The 21,633-nt window shown below is 38.9% G+C and overlaps 2 protein-coding genes across 2 annotated transcripts in view; one reads left to right on the top strand and one right to left on the bottom strand.

Annotated features, from left to right (window-relative positions):
- Positions 1–3,202, top strand: part of LOC107686404 (outer dense fiber protein 2-like) — a 5,259-nt gene extending 2,057 nt beyond the window's left edge. Inside the window, exons 5-11 of the mRNA XM_016483374.1 lie at positions 353–488; positions 594–704; positions 789–1,052; positions 1,149–1,249; positions 1,824–1,986; positions 2,081–2,206; positions 3,003–3,202. Coding sequence (XP_016338860.1) covers positions 353–488; positions 594–704; positions 789–1,052; positions 1,149–1,249; positions 1,824–1,986; positions 2,081–2,206; positions 3,003–3,167 — 1,066 coding nt within the window. The 3' untranslated portion in view covers positions 3,168–3,202. The remainder of the gene's footprint in view (positions 1–352; positions 489–593; positions 705–788; positions 1,053–1,148; positions 1,250–1,823; positions 1,987–2,080; positions 2,207–3,002) is intronic.
- An 87-nt stretch (positions 3,203–3,289) lies between these two features.
- On the bottom strand, positions 3,290–21,631 carry LOC107686403 (U5 small nuclear ribonucleoprotein 200 kDa helicase). Its single transcript, XM_016483373.1, has 45 exons — positions 21,337–21,631; positions 20,838–21,001; positions 20,563–20,734; positions 18,974–19,166; positions 18,835–18,890; positions 18,654–18,749; positions 18,344–18,496; positions 18,157–18,256; positions 17,871–18,007; positions 17,684–17,761; positions 17,403–17,576; positions 15,795–15,932; positions 15,456–15,611; positions 15,104–15,274; positions 14,828–15,021; positions 14,600–14,723; positions 14,338–14,487; positions 13,595–13,705; positions 13,372–13,503; positions 13,092–13,280; positions 12,465–12,662; positions 12,135–12,287; positions 11,960–12,040; positions 11,788–11,871; positions 11,563–11,669; positions 11,352–11,470; positions 11,084–11,238; positions 10,690–10,879; positions 10,343–10,513; positions 10,089–10,249; positions 9,736–9,963; positions 9,443–9,634; positions 9,155–9,333; positions 8,890–9,041; positions 7,247–7,355; positions 7,038–7,146; positions 6,758–6,947; positions 6,397–6,561; positions 6,072–6,193; positions 5,825–5,968; positions 4,829–5,005; positions 4,573–4,733; positions 4,369–4,450; positions 3,700–3,792; positions 3,290–3,565 (listed from the first exon to the last, which is right to left on the bottom strand). The coding sequence occupies exons 1-45, from the start codon at positions 21,379–21,381 to the stop codon at positions 3,416–3,418; spliced, it is 6,405 nt and encodes a 2,134-aa protein (XP_016338859.1). The 5' UTR covers positions 21,382–21,631; the 3' UTR covers positions 3,290–3,415.
- Positions 21,632–21,633: the final 2 nt, after the last annotated feature.

Raw genomic sequence — 21,633 nt, 5'->3', positions numbered from 1 at the left:
TAATGACAGAATTTTAATTTTTGGGTGAACTATCCCTTTAATATTTTTGTGGGAATTTTGTGACATTTGCTTTTTTTTTTAACTTATAAATAAGTAATACTTACTTAATACACTTAATATTACATTAATGAGAATTATTAATTATTATTATTATATATATATATATATATATATATATAGTAATGAGAATTACTCTGAATAAAATGGTTTTGAACAGCTTTTCTTTAAATAAAGTATAATTTCTTGTTATTGTCTTTTGAGGATTGAAATATTGTATAAACTCAATATAAAATAGAGTTGTTGTTTTTTTTTGTCAAGTTTCCTGATATTTACCCAATTGTCGTATTTGCAGTCGCCTCACTGAGTTGAGTGAACAGCTGCACAGTTGTGAGGAGAAGTCCTGCACAGAGAGAGAGGGGCTTCTCAGCCGTCTACACTCCCTCACCTCAGAGAGCACAGCTACCAAACTGGAAAACCAGAGACTCAAGGCAATAAATCTAAAAAAATCTGTCTAGATCTAGACTTTTCTTATTCATCCAAAGCCATTTATAGATAGATTTTTTGTGCTTTATCTTGCATGTCTCCTCTTTTAGAGCACTCTGTCAGCCACAGAGGACAGGCTGTCTTTGACTCAGTCGGAGGGACAGCGGCTGAAAATTTCTCTCAGAGACTTTGAGAGTCTGGTAGAGGGTTACAAGAGTCAGGTGCTTTTAACATATCACCCTCACAGCTCATTACAGTCCATCTTCACTGAGACGTAGTACATTAACCCTTCGTAATTCTTGCAGTTGCAAAAGACACGTTTGGAGTCAGAGGAATACTCTTTGAGGCTGGAGATGGTGGAGAAGGAAGCACAGAGTGACCGCGAGGAGATAGAAAGAGAGATGGAACAGGGCCGCAAGCAGTTCCAGGCTCGTCTGAAGGAAATGGAGATGCTGTGTGAAGCTCTGAAGCACTCGGAGGATGAGTTCAGGGAGGTCAGAGAGAACATGCACATCCAGGACAGGAGAAATACAGAGCAGAACAGCACTCTGTCTGAGCTCAGAATCAAGGTGATCACACATGTGTACTCATGTTTACACCACAAATATTACAGTGAAATCAGAAGGGTTTTTAATTTCATGATGCATTTTCTTTTTTGTATGTAGACGGAGCAGCAGAGTTGTAAAATAGAGAATCTCCAGGAGAAGAACTTATTTGTACTTGAAGAAAACATGCAGCTGAAACACTCCATAGAAAGCACTGAAAGGTCTGCTGCACATCTGCTCTAATATAATATAATAAATATAATGTAATTTAATAATATATTTTTAAAAGAAATTATGAATAATTGATAATTATATTTAAATTTCCTTTTATAATATGCAGCTGAAATGCGTATTGTAAAAGGAAATATAATATCATAAATATATTTTTAAAAGACCTCATGAAATCAAAATAGTATATATATATATATATAATGGCATTATCTCCTGCTATAATATAATAAAAATTTTAAAAGACCTTTGCAAAATTATTATTTATATTTAAATTTCCATCTTTTATAAAATAAACCACAATATATTTATATTGTTATATTACTAATATTATATAATATATTCTGCTCTCCTGCCACTGGCTAGAAAGCATCACATTTTTTATTTTAAACAGGAAATATTAGCAGAAAATAATTCGAAAAATAAAATAAATTAACATTTGATTGGGTCTTTTAACATAAACACCCAATTGACACAAAGACAGTTGAAGCTAAATACTTTGTTCAATTTCCTACCAGTTTTTCAACGACTGTCACATTTTTGTATCACTCTTCTTGGTTCACACAGGAAAATGGACGATATGAGCACTCAGAACAGGGATCTGCTTCAGGTTGTGGCTAAGCGTGAAGAGACCATCCACAACACTCAGCTGCGTCTGGAGGAGAGGAGCAGAGAGTGTGACTCCCTCCACAGACTGCTGGAGCAGGCCAGGGAGGAGGCACAGAGACAGGTCACAGTCCACAGCAATTTCATTTTGATGCTACACGTTGCACCTGTGTGAGGTTAGTGTATACATGCTTTTCAAGTTGAGTCTTTGTTCACAGGTGGACCAGAGCCTGGAGCGGGTGCTGTCCAAAGAACGCTCAGCTCAGTCTAAAATGCTGGATTTGGAGAGCCAGCTGAGCTTGGCTAAAAAGGAGCTGGGTCAGCTGCGCCTCAGCAAAGAGGATGTAAGTGTTCGAAATGAAACTTTCCATTGCACAATACTAAACAAGCTCCACGACAACACCACATTTGGAAAATATTACAGAAATCATTAAAGCGTTATACTGTAAAATTCTCTGCAAAATGCAAAGCATTGAAATATAATGTCCCTTTAGAGCAGGGGTGTCAAACGCAATTCCTGGAGAGCCCGGCAGAATTTTGTTCCAACCCTGCTCCAACACATACCATGTAGATTTCAAATAAGCTTGAAGGACTTGATTAGTTGGATTACGTGTGCATAATTAGGGTTGAATCTAAACTCTGCAGGGCTCTGGCCCTCCAGGAATTGAGTTTGACACCCCTGATCTAGAGGCTCAGTAGAAACATACTGATAATGGAAGTCTATGAAACAAGTTTTTAGAGTTGATTCTAGGCTTCTCTTTTAAGTGCGTAATTGTTTTGTCTTCACTTTTTTTGTTAATCATATTCCCCCCCCTAGAAAATGTAGTTAATCTGTTATTTCTCTAAAATATTTAAGCAGCTAGATATCCCTTTGTAGAGTGAAACAAGCAAAAGCCACTGTGATAACATTGCTTTTATTCAACCCCATCAATCTGCAAAATTCTAAAAATCATTATCCACGAACCACTGGAAAGGTCATTGAAGTCAAAAACTGAGACGAGTCAATGTTTGTGGGAATCAGCAACATGCCACTGATGCTTCGCTTATTTACATTTTCCTTGCATTTTCCTTACATGTCAAATATTCATAATTGCGCTTACATTAAGACCTACTAGAAACAGTTTGGGGTTCATTTTTCAGATGGAGAAGCGATTTCAGTGCAAACTTCAAGACATGAAGAACCAGTTGGAACAAGTGAACAGTGCCAACCGCAGCCTGCAGAACTACGTCCACTACCTTAAGGCTTCATACACCAATGTGTTTGGAGACACTGCTTTAACAAGCTCACTGAATCCCCGTATCTAAACACTGACCATGAATGAGCCATTTCTTTATTTAATGCAGTTATTCGTACACTTTTAATATACATTAATGACCTCAATGATTTCTTCTAATGGTCTTTTAATAAAAGTGCAAAACAAAATCTCTAATGTACATCTATCTTTATTTAAATCACAATGAATTAAAATGTCACAATATTCTTCAAAAAAACATACAAAAAACACTTAAACTGCTTTAACATGATATAACCATCCACTATGACTAATCTGGGATTAATCACTGTCACTTTCCCCCTCACTGTCTGCTTCATTAACCTCCATGCTGAACTTGTATTCCTGGTCGCAGCCCATGTAGGCATCGCTCATGAAGTACAGTGTGTAGTTGTGCACACCAACAACAGGTGCTACAAAGTCAAGTTTCACCTGAGGGAAGAAAACAGACTCCATATCATTAACAGTTCTCACAAGACTTTTTTTTTTTTTAATACTACAATTAGAGGGTTGTAAAAGACAGGAGTAATGCACTACTGCCTTCGAAAAAAAAAAGCAGGACTGACCTTGGCCTTCTGTTGAAGAGTTAGCCTCTTGATAGAGATGAGACTGTTCGATTTGGGGTCTCCAATAACAACCCACCAGCCTTCTTCACGTTTCTGCACAAAACAAACACAATGTCATGAAGTAATGCTGCATTTCTATAAAATAAACAACATCATTTTGAAACATATCTTATTGCAAGATTGGGGTCAGTAACTTTTTTTTTTTAAAGAAATTAACTTATTCAGCAAAGATGCGTTAAATTGATCAAAAGTCAAAGACTTTTTTTTTTTTGTTAAATATTGTTTTTTACTTCTATTTAAAATAAATGCTGTTCTTTTGAACTTTCTATTCATCAAAGAATCCCGAAAAAATGAATCAGTTTCCACAAAAAATATTAATAATGTTAATATTAATAATCAGAAATGTGTCTTGAGCTGTAAATCAGCATATTAGAATGATTTCTGAAGACTGGAGTATTGGCTGTTGAAAATTCATACATTACATTTTAAACTTTATTTAAACAAATCATTTATCAGTGCAGTTATATTTCAAGATACAGAGTTTTTGTTTTTACTGTAATTTTGATGAAGTAAATGCAGCCTGGGTGAGCAAGACACTTTATTTAAAAACATAACTGATTCAAAACTTTTGAACATTATTGTAAACAGGGTTTGTCAATAGAAACTCACCTGAGGGAACAGAGGAGCAATGACAGGACCTGTAACTTCCTCTTCTCGCTCCAACTGCACTTGGACGACCACTGGACTTCCACTATAAGCACAAAAAGATAATTTATATCTTCAGTGATTAATGCTAAAAATTATTAAATGTACACCCACACAAGGTTATGCATTTTCAACTGAAGCCTTTTGCATTTTGAGTTCAGTTCGTACCTCTTGATGTTGTCTTTGTCAGCCACTTCGTATGACAGCTCAATGTTGGGATAGCGGTTACAGAAGCGTGCCACGTCCGCCATTTGTACATCTGTAAGCTGCAGAAGACCAGTGCGATCCTCGTCTTCCATCTCCATGATGTCGAAGATGCTCTCCACACCCTATACACGTTCAACAAAACAGATATGAGACACACAACCAAAAGATGAAGTTCAGCGTTTAGATGATTCCCAACCCTCTCAGACCCAGTTCTCACCTTGTCCATGCAGCGCTTGATGTGTTCAGAAGTGAAGTGGGGTAGTTGTTTGAGGTACGAGTCTTTGGACCACATGGCTTGTGTGACCATCTGAGCCAGCTCCATAGCAGCCAGCGCCGGACTCAACCAGCCGTTACTGGAGAGCACATCTACACACGCCTGGATCAGTCGCACAGCCTGAAAACACAGGCAAGAGAAGAGAAGAAAATTTAATTTAATCCTCCAATTAAAGAAAATGAAAGAAAGATAAGCCAAAAGCTGTTATGTAGTCATTTGATGAAACCTTTTCACTTATACACATCAAAAGTCCCCAGCTCTGGACTCACCCAGCCGTTACTGGAGAGCACGTCCACACAGGCCTGGATCAGCCGCACAGCCTGAAAACACGGGCAAGAGAACAGAAGAAAGACTTAGGAAACTTTTCATTTAAACATGTACATTATTATTATTATAAAAAAAAAAAAAAAAAATACTTATGTATTCATTTGGTGAAAATGTTTCATTTATACACTACTGGTCACAATTTTACACTTGTCCCCCCCCCCCCCCTTTTTTTCGTGCTCACAAAGGCTGCATTTATTTGATCAAAAATACAGTAAAAACAGTAATATTGTTTCTTGAGCACTAATCAGCATATTACAATGATTTCTGAAGTATCATGCAACACAAGACTGGACTAAAGGCTTTGCCATCAGGAATAAATTACATTAAAAAGGTCTAATGGAAGTTATTTTGAACTGTAAGAATATTTCACAATATTACGGTTTTATTGTATTTTGATCAAACATATGCAGAATTGGAGAGCGTACGAGACTTATTTCAACAACATTTGGAAATATATTAAACTAAAAACTAAAACCTATACATTCAAAAAATGTTAACGCATACAAAAATGCATTTAATTATGAATTGAAATTTAAATGGACTGGGGCCACTAAAAATCCTTTTTGTTGAGCTGCAAAAGAGGTTCACTATGTGCTCAGTGTTTCCCCTCACTTTGCTGAGGATCTCCTCAGTATCTGACTGGAGCTCAGCGCTCAGCTGCATGCGGGACAGATGAGCCTGGAGCAGCAGGTTGGTCTTCACATGAGGGTCATTGAACTTGGGGTTGTTCAGTTTGTGAGGAACCTTCTGAGCCAGCTGAAAAAGTAAAAAACAAAAATGTAAACAGAGAGCTCTGATGCAGTCTGTTCAAGAGTTCATATTATACTCACTCATAAAAGGAAAGTGCGTTTTTACTCACCTGCCGCAGCAGGGTGTCTTCATGGTGCCTGATGGGAATGTTTTTATACTCCGCAGCATTGGAGATGATCTCGATGAGGCCACGGACCTTTGTCTTGGCGTTTAGGGACATACTGAACAGCTCTGGAGAGAGGACAAACAGATAACAGTTGCATCAGATGAGATGGATGTGGCAAGACAATCAAGAAGCTTAGTGATTGTTTAAAGTCGGTACGAAATCCCAACCCTACATCCTTTTTCAATAATAACAATACAGGAGAGAAGATCTGTCGCTACTTGTTTCATTGTGACTTTAATGAAGTGTGTTAAACAGAGAGAGTCCTCACCAATGGTGGTGTAGTTTATGTAGTAATAGGCTGCGATCATGCCCAGATTCAGAGGTGCCACATCCATCTCATCCTCGATGCTGATGCACTTGGACTGCTCCAGATCTTGCAAGGTGTTTTCCACCAGCTCAGACAGATGATCTGACAGGTGACGATGAGACATACCTGTAAAACAAAGATATTTTAGTCTCTGATGCACTAAAAAAAAAGTTACAATTACATTGTTGCTTGACTTATTTTCACATGCATTCCTGTTGCAACAAACTACATTTTGTAGCATAAAGTCTAGATTTTGAATTTCAAGTCCATTTGTCCTGCTGTAGTGAAACTTGTGGGCATTTGAAGGATTGTGGTTCTTCACCCTGCAGGTTGTAGTAGTTGGGGTTCTGGGTCATGCGGCGATACAGAAACGTCCAGGTCATGTAGTCTACAGCGTCCTGTTTGTTCTCCACCGTCTTGGTAACGATCTCAGCATTGAAATGGTCGTGAAGACAGTGGTCCAGGTGAGACTCCACAGGCAGAGGCTCGTAGAGGAACTTCTTGAAGAAGTCCTAAAGAACAAGGTGGTTCAAAATTATTAAGAGGTAACCAAAAATGGTGATCTTAAGACAAGAAAATATGTGGATTAATTTAAGCTTTACCTTCTTGGACCCTTGACACATGATAACACACCGGCCCTCATCATCCTGGAGAGGACGGTTAGCCTTTCCTACCATCTGGAGCACATCATAGATTGGATAGTCCACATATCTAATTGGAGAAAGACATTTATGAGCAATACACATGCACAGAGTAAATACTGGTGATGGCATCAATAATTTGAGCCCGCTAAGGATGAGAAAACACTTACGCATGGATTTTCCCGTTGTAGTACTGCGTGTCCATAACAATCACCAGGTGGGCAGAAATGTTGGTGCCCCAGCAGAGAGAACGAGACGCCACCATCACCTGAATGGCACCTGGCATGAGAGAGCAGAAGGGGGCAACACTTCTTTTAGCTCAATTAACCTCATACATAATTCATTCAAAAACTACATATGATATTTGCATTCCTGTGTCCATTTGAACCCGGTGGAATGTAAGCTTAGAAACAGTCATAACCTGTGTTTTTTCAACTAAAACCATATTTTACGTGATTAATAACTTATTAATTAATGAGTGAATTTCAAATTTTGATAGTGTTTGTGTTATTACCATGTTATTACTACATCTACCCTTCGTTTAAAGGGGTCATATGCTGCGATTTCAATTTTTCCTTTCTCTTTGGAGTGTTACAAGCTCTTGGTGCATAAAGAAGATCTGTAAAGTTGCAAAGACTAAAGTCTCAAATCCAAAGAGATATTCTTTATAAAAGTTAAGAGTTAACCACGCCTACCTAAAACGGCTCGTTCTAACACGCCCCCACATATCTACCTCACCATGTGGGAAGATTTGCATAACGCCGCCCAAATGTCTAGGCCGCTGTGTTTTTCGTTGTGAAAGCGAAACTACTTTGTTTGGTCTTCCAAAAGAGGACACGACTAGAAATCAGTGGTTAAGTTGTATTTACAACACTGTTCCAGAACAGTTTAACCCAAATATCCAGATGTGTGCAGCACATTTTATGGAGGACTGTTTACTGATCCTGGGAGAGTTTACTACAATGCCGGCAGTTCTGACTCACAGTCTGTAAGTACGGTTTCATTTAAAGGATTTGCCACTTATGATTCAAACGCGAGTTTTGGGCAGTGTAGAGTAGCATTTGTAGTTTGTCATTTCTCCGATCACAAATGCAGACAGGGTTTTATGTTTACGCGGCGCGATGCAACGCAACGCGTAAAAGGACAGTATAAGTCATTATAATCAGTAATTATGTCCCCACTGGATGCAACAAATGCCTCATTTGTAATGGGTTTTAATGTTTTTGTCTCGTCGCTCTGGCTGGACACGGCATCAACAGTATGGTAAGGGGCGTAACATTTCCATCACACGCTTGAGGTATTCGGCCAATCACAACGCACTGGATAGCTGGCCAATCACAGCACACCTCGCTTTTCAGACCGATGAGCTTTGTAAAAATTTACGCGTTTCAAAAAGGCGGGGCATAGAGGAGAAACAATAATGTACAGTATGTGGAAAATAATGTGTTTTTTTTTACTTTAAACCGCATAAACACATTTCATTACACCAAATACACAAAATAATGTCCTTTTTAGCAGCATCATATGACCCCTTTAAAAAGATGAATAGATGAACTACAGCAAAACCAGTGTGATACAAAAAATATTTTTATCAATATTTATTGGAAATTTTATTTCAATATATTATTCATGTCATTATATGAAATTAAGAACAATTAATCTGAGAATTACCAAAATTAACTCCACTGATCAAAAACAGCCCAAATTTATGAAACCTATATATTCATTTTCTAACATAACATCAATATTACTCTGGAAGGGTTTCAAACAGATTACACTAATTTTACAAAACATTAGGCTTCATGTGTCTTACCAGAATTGAAGAGATGCTCCACAATCCTGCGCTCTGTAGGTGAAAGGCCCTCATGAAGGTACCCCACCCCATTAGAGAGGGTCTCCTTCAGTGTAACATCAGAGAGATTCTCCATGAATGGAGCCAGGTCCTTCTCGGTTGAGTGCAGGAACCTACAGGGATATAAATGAGGATAGAGGTCAGATGCCTGATGTCACTCAGGAAAGAAGCTGATCAAATAAGAGTATATTAGTGTAGAGATGTGAAATAGATCTTCTCCCAGCACCTTTGTGGGACCACGTCTGCAGCACAGAAGGTGAGGATATCAATAGCGGTGAGACGAGTCTGACGTCTTGATGGCACGAACACCAGCACTGGCTTGGATGGGGAATGTTTCATTATGGCGTGATACACTGGTTTAGCCATGGACAGCAGACGAGTCTGTGTGTGACTCACGTTGAAGCCCTAAGGAGGTGGAAAAAGCAGTGAGGAACACTGAACAAAACTTCACCAAATGTAACAGGGTCAAGGTTGTGCCTAAACATAAAATGAAGCTACAGAGATTCAGACCAACCTGGATGTGAAGTTCAAGAGGAACCGGCCTGACATTGGGGTGGAAGTTGAAGGTGGCCGTAGTGCTGCAGCCAAGCCAGTGGGCCACATCTTTAGCATTGGACAGAGAGGAGCTGAGGGCCACGATACGGATGGGCCGCTCAATCTGAGAGGAGATGTACCTCATCCTGGAGCAAATCACCTCCAGCACAGGCTACAAGAGACAGAAAAATAAAAATAAACCAAAACAAATGATCTCTGGTGACTTAACAGCTCATTATTATAGTTTAGAAAACAGAATAAACAAACACTTACTCCATTGTCACCTCCAATGAGATGAATCTCGTCTACAAGGAAGAGACTAACGTTCTGCACATTCTTCCTCTGTTTCCAGCGGCGGGATAGGATGTCCCACTTGTCTGGGGTGCTGACGATGATGTCGCCTTTACCCAGCAGCTTGAGGTCAGTGCTCGTCTCACCGGTGAGCAGGACAACCTTCTTATTCAAAGTCTCCTGGAACTTCTGGTGCCAGTCAATAAAGACCTGCACAAAAAAAATTATGTCGAAATCATTCAATTTAATTCCTCATTTCACTGAATTTCTTGAATTTTATAGAAACTTTACATTATGACATTTATTTCCAGAAAGGCAGATATTTATGAACATACCTGTTCGGCCAGAGCCTCCATGGGTGTGATGTAGACACAGCGGCCCTCTGAGTTGTGTAGGAGCATCCTAAGAATGGCAAACTCAGCACATATGGTCTTCCCGCTGCCAGTGGGGGCGCCAACAAATACGTTATCATCGCTGTTGTACACGGCATTGAACACTGAGGAAAACAAGAATAGTTTCATTTAAAAGGTAGTTTCAAGATCTCAGTCAAATATATAGTGTGTTGTGGATGGTCTTTAAAGGCAGGTACCTTGGGTCTGGATTGGGTTAAAAAAGGGAAACTTCTGGTAGAGGCTCTCGAAGGCTGTGTTTCTTAGAGCAGACACGGGCAATGGCTGCAGGTCCAGCAGCTCGGTGGGGGGAGGATATTTCTCAGGCAGGATCAGGTGACGGAAAGAAACAGGCAGCTGTGTCTCACATGCTTGAAAAAGAGAGAAAAAAAAAATCTTCAGACTTCTTTAATACCTCCAATGCTTTATTATCCTTACAAACAGTACTATGGATTTTGGTCACTACGTCAATGCCATAATGAATTAGCATTTAAAATTTTCAATATGGTTTAGTAATTTGTTCTGTAGTATTAAGTTGTAAACTTACACAGCCAACGGTCTGAAGCTATGCGAATGAAGTACTGTGGTGGCAGCGGCTCAAACACGGGCACAAAGAAAGTGACAAGATGCTCATCCTGAGCATACTTGGCCTTCAGGAGGAAGTACTCATGATGAAGAACGACCTCACTGTCCACATCCTCCACTAAGATCCAGAAGGCCTCAGATGAGCCGTGTATCTGAAAGCAAAAGACATTTAGTTGCTAGCTCAATGTCAAAATGCTTAAATGAAAATAATTGCTAATTTTTTTTAAATGTTGTATAAAATATACATACATAAAAAGTTAAATATTTATATTAATTTATATGTAATTATTTATTCTTGTAAAAATAAAACTCATATTATCATTAATAGTCATTTACTGATCTATTTTAAGACTGACCTTGTCGTCCCACTGGAAATCTGGTGTGATGGTGAGCTCCACTTTCAGAGTGGAGCGTGTGATGGGCTGCAGATGAACTGCCAGGTCCAGCTTTGGGAACTGATGGACATACTTATGAATGGTCTTCCCCATCTTTGGCATGCGGATCAACTCACCTGAAAGGTTTAAACTCAGATCATGAGACAATTACATAAAATGACCCTTTTAGAGACACTGGCACATATAGACAATACTTGACTAGCACAATGTACTGATAACCACTATTCACCAATTTCGTTGTGGTTCAGATCATAGAGGCGCTCAAAGGGGAAGTTCTTCTTCTCAATCTTTTTGATGACCTCCTCTGGAAGCTTACGGAACTGACGCAAGGGAGACATCGACTGCCACCTTGAAGGAAAAAAAACCAACAGCGTGAGCATCACATTGGATAATAAACAATACATTTAAGTGGCAAAATCAGCAGCATCTTGACAGCTTACATCCTTTTGTCGATCATCTTGCAAAGGTTCAAAGTCTTATCGGTAAGTTGGGCCCAGCCTCTGCTCAGGACAATCTCAAAAATGGCCCTCATCAGCCTGCCAGCACTCTGTAGAATCAAACAGAACATTAATATAGAAAATCTATGCATATTCTCTGATTGTGAAGAGATTCAATTGATGGTTGTTCAATTAGGCCTTTACATAAAACAGGATAATGTCACTAACCTGTGTAACATAGACCATGTCAGCCATGAGAGCAAAGCCCTCCAGTTTGAGCTGAGATATATATGCCTGCAGCAGCACATTAATCTGAGAAACAGACGTAACATTCAATTTAAGAGAAACAATCATAAGACTGCATATCTGTATTTGACGTTATATCTTAAAATGCATTTACCTTTGCACTGGGCTCTTCAATGCTTTCCTTCACTGGAATAGGGACTCTCTCAAGCAGTTTCTGAAGCTCAAGTTTTTCTTCCTGTCAATCAGAACATCACAACCATGTTGATTAGATGCTGGTGGTAGAGGTTTGTTCAAATGTTTTAGCTGGTTTAATTAGATAAGGCACGTACCTCTCTGACGGTGATGTTTCTGAACTCAGAGGAGAGCGAGAACACCCTGAAGAGCTCAATCTCACTCAGTGTAGGCTTCAGCAGCTGGTTGTAAGTCATTATGGACTCGTGGGTGATGTAGAAATGACTGGCAATGCGGCCCAGGTCTGTCACCTACAACAGAACAAATTAAACATAATTTAAACCACATCTGTTGCTGTCATTTAAAAGTTAATTGATGTGTTCAGAAAGCCCTGCTGAAATCCATTATGCTGGGTTGGGTATTTCAAGCTGGTACAACCTCAGAATTGATGGTGCATAAAGTGGGTTAATATGACAAACTGTGTGTACCTGAAAGTTGCCAGATCTCTTGTCATATTTGACCAAGTTGTTCTTCTCCAAGACAGTGGCTGCCGTGTGCACCAGGTCCATCCTGCGTCGCTCCAGCAGGGGGTCAATGCTGCGGTCGTCATGGGAGACGGCATATAGAGTGGGGTTCCGCAACATCCGAACATAAAGGTATGTGTAACCCAGCCAATTTACAGCATCCTGAAAACAGTAACAAAACAGAGCAACAGATGCTTACAGAGGAATACTAATAATAGGTATGTGCAATACTACATATTTTCAATGTAATAAAATATTTTTCAATATGCTTAAATGACAATATAAAAACTACTTTTTCAATTTTGGAAACAAATGTGTAAAACTAAATGTATATAAAATTATAATATAAAAGCTTTTTAAATTTTGAAAAAAAATTTCATTGTCTTTATCACATTTAATATTCATTTCACAATATAATAAGGGTCTATATATTTCTAAATATTTTTATTTTGTCCCTCACATCATTTAGTTTTATAACCTAAATTATTCAAAACTTGTGAAAGTTCTTAAAGGTTCACCAATAAAAATATTAATACTAGAAAACAAAAAATGGCTGATTAATGAACATTTGCATGTACATTTAAACCTCACCTTGGCATTCTGCACATTGCCCAACACTATCTCTGCATTGAGCATGTCGGGTAGTTTGGCCACCATCTGGCTCTCGATGGGCAGCTGCTGATTGAGCAGGGACAGGTAATACTGCAGCTCTCCATGTGAAGTGATCAAAATACCCTCTCCCTTAGAGTCATACTGCGGCCTGCCAGCACGACCCAGCATCTGCGTCACAAAGGTTGAGTGGGAGTCAAGACATTACTTGTCGTCTATTTAACTCATTGCAATACAAAGTATGTGTAGAAATACTACTGACCTGTAGGATATCCAGGGCTCCCAGCTCTGTCCATCTGCCTTTCTCTGGGCTGTACACCTGTGTGCCTTTGATGATGACAGTGTGCGCTGGCAAGTTCACACCCCAGGCCAGAGTGGCTGTAGACACCAATACCTACGAAACACACATTCACAGTTCAATGCTCTCGGTTTCAAAATAAGAAACAATCAAAAACGTTCTTGACATTGCTGAATTTCAGAGTAACCTGAATGTGACGGTCAGCAAACAGATCCTCTACCAACGTTCTGTCCACTCTGGTCATTCCAGCATGGTGAATAGCAAAACTATACGGCAAAAGATCTTTCAGCTCCAGGTTCTGTCAACAGAAAGTAAACAAATGGTCATCAAAATCAGTACACAATAAATGCGTGTTCAGTTACAACCAGACCATGAATCTGGGGACTTTTTATTGTACTAATCTCAGAAGAAGAAAAAAAAAATCTACAAAATAAATGTTTTTCTGCACTACTAGCTACTGGACATAAAATCAGCTCAAACAATGGTGTGAGTTTGGGGTAGGATTAAATGTTTACCAAACAACAGCAGACACGGGAAATGTCTGAAACTAGTTTGAAAATTGTCATTATTTCTGTAAATAATTTATAAATTATTGAATAATATAATAATTTATTATTTATTATAAATTATAGCTAATTATAATTTACTGTTGCGGTCATAAAAATCACTACAACTTATATTACAAATTATGATTTATTTTTGCAATTATAATTAATTAAAACTATAATAGTTTGTCATATTCTGTTTGCAAGACAATACACTTGCCTTTGGCAAAATGTGCTAAATGAAGGTGAGAGTACTACACTCTTAAAACATAAGGCAAACGTGAATATTTCTTTGTGAAAGATTCTATGTAGGTCTTATTTCGAGAGTACATCAGTTTGAGGTTGTATGTGATGTACAGCACTTTTGTGGTAGTTGTGAGCTGACCTTGCACTGCTCTGCTTCAGTCCTCAGGACCTCAGTGGAGGCCGAACCCTCTCTTAGGAACAACCCCAGTGTGTCCTTCTCCAAACACATGTCCCTGATCGCACGTGCCGTCTTTCCGGTCTCCTTTCTCGAGTGCACAAACACCAACACCTAGGAAAAAAAGAATGAAATGTTCAGGAAACAGAAGGGTGACTGAACAAATGTTTGATTACAAATATATTTGATTACAAAGAACCAGTCAGGTTATTGTGTTCAGTTTCACCTGATTCTTTCCAGCATGTTCCATGATCTTCTCATAGACGATCTCATTCATAATCTGGAAACGCTTGATAGCCTTCTTTTCTGTAATTCCTACATAGGTTTGTTCCAGAGGAACAGGCCGGAAACTAATAAGAGAAAAACGTCCAAAATACATATTTTATTATACCAAAAACCTATTCAATATTATCCACATACTGCTGCAGAAGACTATTTCCAGTCCATTTCTCACCTGTTGTCGAAATAGAAGAGCCCCTTGGATGGATCCACACGAAGGCAGGTCGCCACATCCTCATAGTTGGGCAGTGTGGCACTGAGGCCAATGAGCCTCACATCTTCCTGTGTCAGTTCCACATTGCGGATGGTTCGAGCAATCAGGGATTCCAGAACGGGGCCACGGTCATCATGCAGCAAGTGGATCTCATCCTGTATGACAGAACACATTGACTTGGAAAAACATGAAAGAAAAACTTTACAAAAGGGAATATGACTCTACTAGATTACTTACGATAATGATAAGGCGCACAAGCTGCGTATATGTGCGATCTCCTCCTTTCCGGGTGATGATGTCCCATTTCTCTGGGGTGCACACAATAATCTGGGTGGCATTTATTTCCTCCTTACACAGCTGATGGTCTCCGGTCAGCTCAGAAACAGTGATGCCATAACTAGCCAAGCGCTGTAGACAGAGCAACAAATGTTTTATGAATGAATGAGGCATTTTTTAGGGACATTAAATACTTTCACGATTTTAAACAAGTATAAATTTGAAAATGTTAAATGTAATTCTATTCATAGCTACTCATTTAAAAGATACTAAATTACAGGAAATGATGGGGAAAAGCATAATGTAGTCTTACCTTGCCAAAGCTGCCCACCATCTCCTGTACCAGTGAGCGCATGGGAGCGATGTAGATGATTTTAAAATCATCAACATTGATGGTGCCATCCATGTTAATATGCTTTCCGATCTCTCTGAGCATTGCCATGAGAGCAACATTAGTTTTGCCAGCACCCTACAGATCAAAGAGAGAGATGAAAAACAAAAGCTTGAGTCTCCTTATGGTAAATATCTTACGGCTAAATGTACAATTCAAGTTAAGGCCTATATTACATCATATTTATGTCACATTGTTTTTAATGGAGATGTTCATTTTAAGCCTGCGCCTGGACAGTTGCGCCTTTATCAGTAGACTAACCGTTGGAGCGCAAACCAGCAGGTTCTCATCCGTCTCCATTGTGGTTTTGAAGAGTTTACTCTGTATGCGATTCAAGGTTTTGAATCCTTCGAATCCAGCTTGGGCATATTTGGGCAGCTTCTCAATAGCCATCAACGTCTGAGAAAAAAAAAAGGAGGAAATCCTTGTGAGACAATAGTGAAATTACATAGAGCCAATCAACCAGTAATTCATAATACATTGCTATTTACACTACTGTACAGAAGTTTGGGATCAGTGAAAAAAAAAAATATTTTTTTAAAGAATCGCTTATGCTCACCGGGGGGGTACAATGCTGTTTCATGCATTCAGAGTTGTTTACACTGTTAAAGAGTTCGATTCTTATGCTAAGCATGGACAAAATTTCAAAAAACAATTTGGACGTATGACAGTATTTCTGTGCTAAAAATCTTACTTCCGGGTTCGTACAATTTTTCGTACGAGTTTTTTTTCCCGATCGTGGCTCTTCATGACGTAAATGAGGGTGGAACGCCTTGTATGGGCATTTCTCCCGGAAGAGCGCGCCCACGCACACATCGACCAGAGAGAAAGAGCACGCCCATCAACGCGCTTCATTCAGCAGCGCTGCACGGGACTCGCTCGGGAAGAATGTCTCTGAAGAAGTGTGTTTTTGGTTGTAAAGGAAACATAACTTTGTTCAGCTTCCTAAAGAACCCAACGTTATGTAAACAGTGGATGCAGTTTGTTTTTCCGGAGCAGCAACGCAGTTTCACAAGCTTGTTTGCTGGCGAATGTTTTATAAACAAGGCCCAGCAGTCCCAGCTATAAAAGATCCCGGTCATGATTCAGAACTGCAGACGGTAAGTGAAACTGCAAAGGTCTGTGTTTTGTTGGCAGTCGGAGCTCAAGTGCTCGTCAATCTTTAGCTCCGCCCACGGCACGCCTCTAGTAGCTCGGCTGTTTCCGGAGAGAATCATAAAGCTGTATCTTTCTTTTATAAATATGATAAAACTAAAGACTTTTTTGGAGATATGAAGGATGCAGTACTACTCTATAGGTACTCAAGATTAACATGAGATTGGGCGAAACTGTGTGTGTTATGTCTCCTTTAACACTTATTCAACGAGTATGCATTAAAATGATCAGAAGTGACATTATATTATACTGTATATAATATACTATATTCAAATAAATGCTGTTCTTTCTATTCATCAAAAAGTCCTGAAAAATGAATCACGGTTTCCACAAAAATACTAAGCAGTACAACCATTTTAACATTGATAAGAATTGTTTCTTGAGCAGCAAATCAGCATAATAGAACGATTTCTAAAGGATCATGTCACACTGACGACTGCATTAATGGTTGCTGAAAATTCAGCTTTGCCTTCACAAGAATAAATTACATTTTTAAAATATAAATTAAAAAAAATAAAATAGTTAACTGTTATAACTGTAAGCAAAACAGACTTCTTTCAAAAACATTAAAAATCGAACTGACCTTAAACTTTTGAACGGCAGTGTATTCTTGTGTGGTAATTTGATGTAATAACCAAACAACCAGAAATCCCTCACAGAACAACCTTTTTATCCCCACTTGAAGAAAATGTCTCACAAAATAGAGGAAAATACCTCATCATCACCAAAGACTTTGGGTTTGAGAGCGGGCACATGGACTTCCTCGTAACCCTTCCTCTGTTTGCGGAAGGAGCCATCAGGCAGCTGGCAGCGCTTGTTGGCCATGAAGTGACTGCCCTGAGTGAAGGCCAGATCTTCCAGATCTAGTAGTTGCCTCGAGGTCATAGCCTAGAGACAAAGAACACAGGAATAATATAACTGTAAGACAGTACATGAACATTGGGTCATCAAATTAAAATGCGCTTGAAGTAGTAACTAAAAAAAAAGGCTTTTACCTCTCCATGATCAATGTCCATAGACTCCAGATCATCCACACGAGACTTTCTAACTCTCTCCCGGCGAGATCGCTCCTCCTTTAAGGAAACACAAGATCATAAGCTTACAAATGGCTATCCTTCTTTAAACTGCTAAATCTCAAACACTCAGCTAAAAAAAAACTAAATAAGGAGGGGAAGTTCTGACCCTGATGATGTCCTCTTTTTCAGTCTCCTGCAGCTGGTAAAGAACTTTGGAAAGATCCTGATCAGCTTCCATTTTATTCATGATCTTTTCCTTCTCAGCCTCACTTTGAGCACTGGCTAACATGGTGCAGTACAGGACTGGATATGACAAAAAAGAGCAAAATGACAATGCTTTTTAAAACATTGTAAACCTTCAAACTGTTTGCACTAAGTCATATTGGAACCATATTCTCAGAAATCATAGTCCATTTAATCCGACACAATCCTGACTATTGTGATCTACTTACTCATTCGTCTGTGCTGGCGGAGGACCTTGATGAAGTCGAATGTGTTGAAGCCCAAAAGCAGCACCAGCTGGTTCTCACACTCTCTGTCATCACTGGCAGTCTGACCAAAGGGAGGAATTAATCAGCCACACAGGAAGACATACACATTCAAATCTCTCGGTCTCCAAGGATTTGGAACATTACCCACCTTAAGGATCTCCAAGACCTCATCTGCTTTCTTCTGAGACACGATGGCATCATTGTAGAAGCGGCTGAGCTGTCGCTGAAGCCAGAAGGCATCAATGTCTCGGGGGTGAAGATCCTTCTTTTTGGTCATCATTACGTCGCCTGTGTTTCCCAGCTAAAGAGACAAGAACATGTTAGGTTGGATTTTTGACTCTGTCAGTGGTTCTCAAGCATTTCCAACTCCAAATCCCCCCTTTGTTGAAGACAACTCCTGGTTGAGAACCACTGCTCTATGACAAGGTGTGCAGAAACACGTGGGACATGTGACTTACGTTAGCAGTCAGGGTGCTGCTCTCATCTGCCTCCACTCCCTCGCTGTCATCAGAGCCTTCATCCCGAACCTCTCCGTACTGGTCCTCATCGCCCTCCTACACAAACAAATACATGCTGGTGTCACCTCAAGAGCTAAAAAAATACAATCAGACCACCAACAACCATCATGTAGAAGCTCACCTCCTCATCAGACTCAAACTGCACATTGACTCCATAGGTTTCATCAATGTTGTCATCTGCAAAAAGAGAAGAGAGGTGTGACCTTGCTGAACATCATGATGAGAAGAGTTTGGACTCAGACTGGAGATAAATTATTTACCCATATTCTGGAGCTCTTTGTCTCCACCATAGTCAGAGATCTTCTTGCCCAGGTTGACCAGGACGTGGTAGCGTGTGTCGTCAGTAGGCCCCAGCAACTGCTCCACCTCCCTCCTCCTTTCTTTGTCTCTCATCTTGTCATTCTTCAGCACAGCCAACACCTCGTCTGCTGCTCCACACAGGATATCCCTCGGCTTAAAGGAGAGAAAAAGAGCAGTAATTTATGATGTGGTACTTTAACCTAATGTAATCCACTGTTTACATCCACGCCAACATATAAACATCACACCACATTTATCAGACAATGAATCGTTCTTTATAGCAAACTAAAAAAAGAGAATGTTTTTGTGAATTCACAAAGCCATAACATGTTTAAACAATGATAACCAGTGATAACATATTACACTCAATGGTTCTGTTTACACACAGAAAGAAAGTATAAATAAAATAAAATGAAAAAATAGAGTTCAAAAGTTTGGGGTTGGTAAGGTTTTCTAATGTTTTTTAAAATAAGTCTCTTACGCTCATCAATAGTCTTTGAGCAAAAATCCAGTAAAAAAAACAAATATTATTACAATTTAAAATAATTTAATTTTAAAAAGCAATTTATGTATTCATGTGATGGCAAAGCTGAATTTTCAGCAGCCATTACTCCAGTCCTCAGTGTCACAAGATCCTTCAGAAATCATTCTAATATGCTGTTTTGTGATAAAAAAAAAAAACATTCCTTATTATTATCAATGTTGAAAACAGATATGCTGATTAATATTTAGCAAAAACTGACACGGTTTAAGGGTTATTTGATGAATAGAAAATTCAATGCTGCTGACGGCTGTGCGTTAGAGGTGTTACAGGTGTGAGATCAAAATGTTATTCCAGTGTTGCATTTGAGCATAATTGGAAAAGAAAAAAGCTCATTATGCAGGAAAACCAATTCTAGGTTTTTAAAGACACAATCATCTTGTAGAAAATATGTACATGTATAAAAAATACAGTATATATATAATACCGTACATGACTGTTTGAAAGTTTGAGGTCAGTAAGATTATTAAACATTTTTGAAAGATGTATCTTATGCTCACCAGTATTATTACAGTTTAAAATAACTGTTTGCTATTTTTTATTTTCAGGATTCTTTGATGAACAAAAGTTCATTCAAAAGAACAGCATTTATTTGAAACAAATCTTTTGTAACATTATAAATAGTTTTAATTTGTCCTTAATGAAATAAAAGCATACATTTCTTAAAATAAAAAAAACGTACTGATTCCAACTGATACATTTGAACAATTTAAATAACGCTATATATATACATATAACACAAACATAATCTTAGCAAATCTAGCAAAATGTAGCAATATCTCTAAGAGAATATCAATTTATATCATAATGAGTTATTGTAATGAAATTGTTAGTTTTTGGTGCATCATTTTAATTTATTTTTATATTTACTTTTTAGACAAAACAGTATAGAATTTATGTTGGCCAAATATTTTTGCGCATGAAAATGGTGCATCCCTAGTAAATCCCACAGTAGTTACATTCAAAAATTATATTCATATCACATGTAAACAGGGGCGGTGATCTTACCTGATCTCCAAGGGCTGCCTGAATGAAGCTGAGGAGGATTTCATAAGTTTCTCTTGTCTCTTTGGTCTTGGGCTTGTACACAATGCCCACCATCTCATCAATCCCCTCAGACAGCAGTGTGAAGCCCTTCATCTTGTTTATGTCGTGTCTGTCTTCGTCTCTCTTTCTTCTCCTGTATCATACAATGAAAAAAAACTTGTTTAAACGATTCAAAGACCATGACACAGTGAATGAACGCACGCAAGTAAACGCTATGCGTTTCTGATCAGACTCACTTTGCTCTCCTCTCCTCCAGCATCTGCGGTTTGGTTCTCTGACTCCTGTCTCCCATCTTTGTCCCCTCCAGTTTGCCGACCAGAGACAGCACCTCTCCGGTGGGCTCATCTCTGCGGGTGCGGTCGATCAGAGATCTGTCCGCTTGCAACACCAAGTTGGAGTTCTGGGAAGAAAAACACAAACCCTTACGATCGGTTCAACGGCTGTGTTTCAAATCCTAGCGAGCAGCCTACCTAGACTGCATTTGTAAACATTACAAGCACGAACGTGCTTCATACGCTTGTATTCTGGTAAAAGACTATTTAATTCAAAACTAAACGGAACATTTACTGCTACTTTGTTGACCAACAATGCTATCTAGGTAGGCAACTCAACAGGTTTTTAAAATACAGCAAGTGTGTTCCAGCACGCGCACAATAAAACACACCCGTTTAAGCGCGCTTAGTAAACATATCAAACTCATTAAAAATATTATTATAGATCTTATAAGACTCTTACCGCTTTATATTCATACTGCAAACTACGTGCAGTAACATCGGCCATGACTTCTTATTACTGTAAACGCGGTCAAAATGAAAATTATTTTATCAACCAGCACAGCAGGTGCTAGCGGAAAAACAAACGGCTAAATACACTACACAGCACTCATGTATGTTCCTAATTATGCAAAAACTAGCTTAGTGTACACGAATTACGTGCACACCACAATAATAACACACTTTGAAAAGTTCACTCTCTTGTCTTTATCCTCGAAACTGCACTATACGTCTGAAACACGCACGACGGTCTCAAAAC

The sequence above is a fragment of the Sinocyclocheilus anshuiensis genome, unplaced genomic scaffold (genome assembly GCF_001515605.1).
Source record: "Sinocyclocheilus anshuiensis isolate Anshui unplaced genomic scaffold, SAMN03320099.WGS_v1.1 scaffold1207, whole genome shotgun sequence".
Classification (NCBI taxonomy): Eukaryota; Metazoa; Chordata; class Actinopteri; order Cypriniformes; family Cyprinidae; genus Sinocyclocheilus; species Sinocyclocheilus anshuiensis.
This window is presented reverse-complemented; position numbering and strand designations above follow the sequence as displayed.